This window comes from Trypanosoma theileri (assembly GCF_002087225.1).
Source record: "Trypanosoma theileri isolate Edinburgh chromosome Unknown TM35_Tth_10_V1, whole genome shotgun sequence".
NCBI classification, from domain to species: domain Eukaryota; phylum Euglenozoa; class Kinetoplastea; order Trypanosomatida; family Trypanosomatidae; genus Trypanosoma; species Trypanosoma theileri.
The window spans coordinates 105529-111378 of NW_021639852.1; the positions used below are offsets into that span (position 1 = coordinate 105529).

The 5850-nt window shown below is 40.1% G+C and overlaps 2 protein-coding genes across 2 annotated transcripts; both read left to right on the forward strand.

Moving 5' to 3' along the window:
• Positions 1-617: 617 nt before the first annotated feature.
• On the forward strand, positions 618-1520 carry TM35_000101360 (uncharacterized protein; the record flags this gene model as incomplete). The annotated part of the gene is made up of 1 exon (XM_029024627.1): positions 618-1520. The coding sequence occupies one exon, from the start codon at positions 618-620 to the stop codon at positions 1518-1520; it is 903 nt and encodes a 300-aa protein (XP_028883934.1).
• A 1161-nt stretch (positions 1521-2681) lies between these two features.
• TM35_000101370 (uncharacterized protein) lies at positions 2682-5507 on the forward strand (the record flags this gene model as incomplete). Its single annotated transcript, XM_029024628.1, has 1 exon — positions 2682-5507. One exon carries the CDS (start codon positions 2682-2684, stop codon positions 5505-5507), a length of 2826 nt encoding a protein of 941 aa, XP_028883935.1.
• Between the last annotated feature and the right edge of the window lie 343 nt (positions 5508-5850).

Genomic DNA, 5850 nt, shown 5'->3' on the forward strand with positions numbered 1-5850 from the left:
TTTGCTCTATTCTTTTTTTCTGTGTGTATATGTGAGTATGAGAGTATGAGTGTGGGTCTCTGTGTAAGTGTCAGTCTGTCTGTGTATGTGTGTGAAGAAGAAGGAGGAGAGGGTGATGTGGACTATATAGCGTTTTTTCTTTTCTTTTGCATTCATCTCTGCTGTGTTGTTGATGAGGTGATAAAGAGGATAGTGAGTAGATAGTTCTGCATTGTTGTTGTTGTTGTTTATTTTTTTTTTTTTTTTTTTTGATTGTGATGGAGAGTTTCATTATTTGTTTGTTTGTTTGTTTCTGATTACTTCAAGTGACTCACTCATGCATACACACACACACACACCTTACATGCGTATATATATATATAATATGTATATTTCCATATGAGTATGGTTTCTTTCTCTTTTTTAGTATCTTCTTATTCTTCTTTTAGTTATATCTGTTGTTTCTAATTCTTATTTTGTAATTTTTTTTTTCCCCCTTTTCTCCTTTCTCACTTTTACATTATTATTCTCATCACACCTCCTATACTTCATGGAATAGCCATTTCCACATTCACATTCACATTCTTATTCACACACACAGTAGAAAGAAAAGAAAAAAAAAAAAAAAAACGGGGGAAATGGAGTATCGCCGCAAGTCTGCACGGCTGCCTAAATCCGCAGAGGAAAAGATACGCTGGCGGCGTGTTATTATCATTATTGAACACTGTCCACTCACCGTTGTGCGTACGGATTATGGTTTCGAATTACTCTCTGATAAACACCGATCTCATCACGCCCGCAGTGGCGCAGATCCCGCGGAATGGCGTCCAGACGTTGTCCATCAATTACTTTTACATCTCCTCGACTCCCCACTCAATCGTGCGGGATTATTGCAAGTTTTTCTACGCACAAAGAAGGGAGTGGTGATTGCGGTGGATCCACGACTGCGTGTACCGCGGCATATGCGATTATTTGAAAAGATGATGGTATCGTGTTTATATAAGATGAAAGTACGGGCCGCTCATGGACATCTTTCACTTCTCCGCGTGGTGCGAAATCCCGTCACGGATCATATTCCCGCAAACTGCACAATGATTCGTGTGGAGAAGGACGGCGATGAAGTGCCGGATCTTTACGCCTTCTGTGCCAAGTGCGGGATTGCCGATGAATATAAGAATATCAACACACCAAATGGAACTAGCAGCAACAGCAACAACAGTAGCGGTAATAACAAGAAGGATGAAACACCTGTAGCTGTGGGTTCTTCTTCCTCTTCTTCTTCTTCTGCTTTGAATGCAAATACAACAGAGACGCACTTTGCCCAACAACACCGCGATGCCGCTGCGGCTCGGGAGTTCCGTCCATTTGCTTTTGTGATTGGTGGTATGTCGAAGGGAGACGTGGATGCGGCGTATGCGCCTAAGGGGCAAGTGAAGAGTATTCGTCTCAGCGACAGAAGTATGTCCGCCGCTGCCGCCTGCAGTGCGATTGTACATGCATTTGAAGAGGAATGGCTAAAAGAAGATAATGAGGCCGAGTAATTGTTTGAAATTCCTCTACTCTACATACCTATATACCAGTATATATATATATATGGCTGTTGTTGTGATGATGATGATTATTATTAGGGGTTGGTGTGTTTGTGCTGCCGCTGCCTGTGAATTGAATAGAGGAAGGGGATAAGGTCTGGAGTAGTGGTGAGAGGAAGAGAGAGAGAGAAAAAAAAAAGAAAAAGACAACGTCTAATACCCGTTTAAAGAAGAAAAAACAAAAACCCTCTGTGATGGGATTAAAAACAAAAAAAGGAAAGAAAGAAAGATAAGGGAGAAGAAGAAGAAGAACAAAGAGAAAAAAAAAAACCTGATACTTGGTCTCTCTCTCTCTCTCTCTGTCTGTCTGTCTGTGTAAGTGTATACGTGTAATTTCAATATTAAAATAAAAGATTATGATGTCATCTTATTTTTTGCCTATGCTTAGATTTGAGCTTTATACTCTAATACCTCATTTATCTCTCTTTTCTTTTCTTCTTTTCTTCTTTGCTGTTTGTTCTCACTTTTTTTCTTCTTCTTTACACTTCTTCCAAATGTACTTTTGAAAGTGGGGGAAGTCGCGTGTCACTTTCTCGCAACGACGTGGAAAGTGAGGACGTGCTCACTCTTACACGTGTAGGTGTGTGTGTTTGTTTGTTTGTTTGTTTGTTTGTGTGTGTGTAGAGAGAAACAAGTGGAAGTTGAGAGAAGTGAGAGATTCAAGGAGAGAGCGCGACTCCTCCAGTCCCACACAGATAAAATAAGAAGAAGAAAGGAAAAGGAAAAAGAAAAAGAAAGTGATTGCGTAAGTGAAAGTACAAGGGGACGGTATTTTGCGAGTGAATTATTATTATATTATTATTATTAAAAGGAAAGTAATTTTCAAAAAGGAAAGAACCTGACGGTGGAGTGGTAGAATAGGAAAAAAAAAAAGGAGAAGGAAAAGAAAGAAAAGAGGGTATACGCACTCACACACATACACACGAACGCGTGAACACCAGTGAAGAAAATAAAAAAAAACAAAACAACAACAACAACAACAAAGAAGAAGAAGAAATACATAAACAAATAAATAGAGTTAGTTGGGTTGAGTGAGTAACCGAGTAGAGAATAGAAAAAAGAGAAGAGAAGAGAAGAGAAGAGAGAAGAGATACATCATAACTCATATTTAGTATGGGTGGTTGCTACTCTAGTGATCAGAGAAAAAGGGATGGTGTACCATGGAATCGCTCTCATCAGGCTGGTAATAATAATAGTAATAATAATAATAATAAAATGATCCCCACATCCTCCTCCTCCCCATCCTCTTCACCAGCCACACCTCATCGGAGTCAGGCTCAACGTCGGGAAAGCACAAAAACAGAAACTTCACTCTCCTCTCATGAGGAGCGAGTGGCTCCACTCTTGTCTGGATGGGATCGACCAAAACTCACTATATTTACAGAGATGAATGCGGATGAGGAAGAGGCACGGTTAACGGCAAATTCATTTGTGGATGGTAACAAGTATGCCGCCACGCCTGTAGTGGCTGTTACTCCGTTTGCCGCGAGAGACTCCCGCATGCTCGCCGCCTCCATCTTTCAAGAACACTATGGGAAACCAGAAACCCCTAGAGAACCAGAAAAGGTAGGCGAGGCAACAACAACAAAAATACAGGCTGAACATAATATGGGGAATGACAACAGTGAAATAAAAGAAAAAAAAGAAAAGGAAGAGGAAAAAGAAAAGGAGAAACAACTACATCATTCATTTACAACAGGAGGAGGTCCACCTGCGGAAGAAGGATCAATGGCAATGATGAGTGGTGTTGTGCCCTTGTTGGAATCCAAAGTGAAGGAATCGGAGTCGTTAGAAGGTACCACTTTGCTGTCATCACCACCGGAAGGATCTATGGATGAGACTATGCGACCAGAACACGAAACACATATTAAACAAGAAGAAAAAGTAAAAGAAAAGGAAAATAAAGAAAAGAAAGAACATGAAGAAGGCGATTATGATAGATTGGCGGAGTATAGTTTATTGGAGGAGGATAAGGTAACGCCATTAGTAGAGGAGTTTACTGAAACCCCTAAAACAGGAAAGCGACGTTTTTTTATATTTCGACGTAGTCAAAAAGATCCCTCTAGTTCGGATAAAAAGAAGGAAAAGGGAAAAGATAAGGAAAAAGATAAAAAATCTACTAAACATAGTGCTGAAGGAAAGTCATTAGAAACGGAAGATAAATCTCAACTCCTTACACGTGAACAAGTGATTCAAGTTGGTTGGCAACGACTCCAACAACGTCTGGATGAACTCAAACTTGTTGAACACCGCGTGAAGGATGATGGGAATTGTCAATTCCGTGCAATTGCCCAACAATTGTTGGGTTCTGAAGAATATCATGAACTTGTACGAGCACATATTGTTACGTATATGAAAAGTGTACGAGAACGTTTTGATTGTTATTTCCCTAATAAGGAAGAAGCGGATAATTACTATAAAGGATTACTACGTCAAGGTAGTTGGGGGGATGAACTCACACTTCGTGCGGCTAGTGATAGTTTATTTATTAACATTCACGTTCTCTCATCAGAGCAGCAGAATTTCTACATTACATACCGTCCAGGTACAGATGCCCCACCACCTCCCGCTTTTCTCATTGATGTAGCGACACTTCGCGAACAACATCGACAACAACAACAACAACAACGGAGTTCTACCGCTTTAAATCGTCAAGGAGGACAAGGTGTGGTAGAAGAAATAGGAGGAGAGGGTTTCTTTAGTTGTAATAAGACACCTAATCAATTACCGGTATTTACAGCCTTGGACCCCACCTCACCAAAACAAAACTCAAAAGTGGTGGAGAGTAATAATGAAGAAGTTGGGGATGAAAGTATTGTGGATGCCTGTGCACTTCAACGTTGTCTACAACGTAAATTAGCCACCTCAACCATTCATACAACCGCTACAACAGTTATGGATAAACCAATAAATGGTGCTGGTTGTATTACCACTGCACTTACGGGAACGGAATCACGATTGACATCTGATATTTTTGGATATCTAACACCTGGTGATACACCTTGTAAACCCACAACAACAACAACTGGTGGAAAATGTTGTAATGGTCCTTCTATAAATGATAAGGGTAATATGGATACGAGTGTTGTGGTTGGTGGTGGTAGTGGTGGTGTAAATGCGAGTTTTGGAACCTTAAGTGCTCCAGCGAGTTCTGTGAATACCTCAACACAGGAGATTCATCTACTTTCTGCTTCTCAAGATATTGCCAAGTTTTATGCGATGGGCGCAGAGAAAATGGATAACACCAAACAACAACAACTCATCGTTCTTATACCAAGTTCCACCATAGTAACGAATACAGGAGAATATAATCATACCCAACATAATAGTAATAGTGGTGGTGGTAGTGGTAGTAGTAATATGCATCGTTGTCTAAATAGTGAACATCACCCACCATCATCAACATCCTCATCGCATCAACAACAACAACAACAACAGCTGCAGTCACTGGACCTTTCGGTATCTGCACAAAGTGCACCGAGAAGTTTTATTCTATTTCCACAAGGAAATAGAACGAATGGTGGAAGTACACCCGCTGGACCTGGTAGTGGATGTGATCAAGTAACATCCCGTCCACATTCCCCACAATTTTCATTTGAGTTAGATGCGAGTAATGGAAACGGTTTAAATAGTGTCTACTCCGTACCGGAGGATGAGCAAAAGGTTTGCTTTACCTTTGAAGCCCACTCCGAACCCATTGATGTGTTTCTCTCCTATTTATCACCTGTCCATTATAATGCCTTAAGTTTAGCGGAATGCCATCTCACCTCTCACAGTGAACAACAGCCATCTCAACAAGGACAACAACAACAACAACAACAACAGCGAGAGGAGTTCAGTGGTGGTGGTGTGATGCCCCGTCCGTGGAGTTTCTGTGTTCCCGAGCACGAGACCACGGTGCCGTTTTTAAGGAAGAGTGTCTCCGTTAATGGCTTTTGATAGTAATAACTGCCGGGAAATGTTATTTAGATTGGATTTGGAAGGAGAAGAAGAAGAAGAGGGAGGAGGAGGAAAACAGGTAGTAAAGTAAGAGAGAAGGATTGAGTTAACGCAGCTAAAAAGGAAAGGAAGGGAAAGGAAAAGGAAAAGGAGAAAGAAAAATAGAAAAAGTAAGAAAGTGTAGGAAAGAAAAGAAAAAAATAAATTTAAATAAATAAATATATGTTTCAATGTTATTTGATGAGTATTGTCCCTCTAAATAGAGAAAAAAAAAGGAAGAAAAAAAAAAGACAAAAATCTTGAAGTGTTGTTTCTGTTTATTTATTTATTTATTTATTTATTT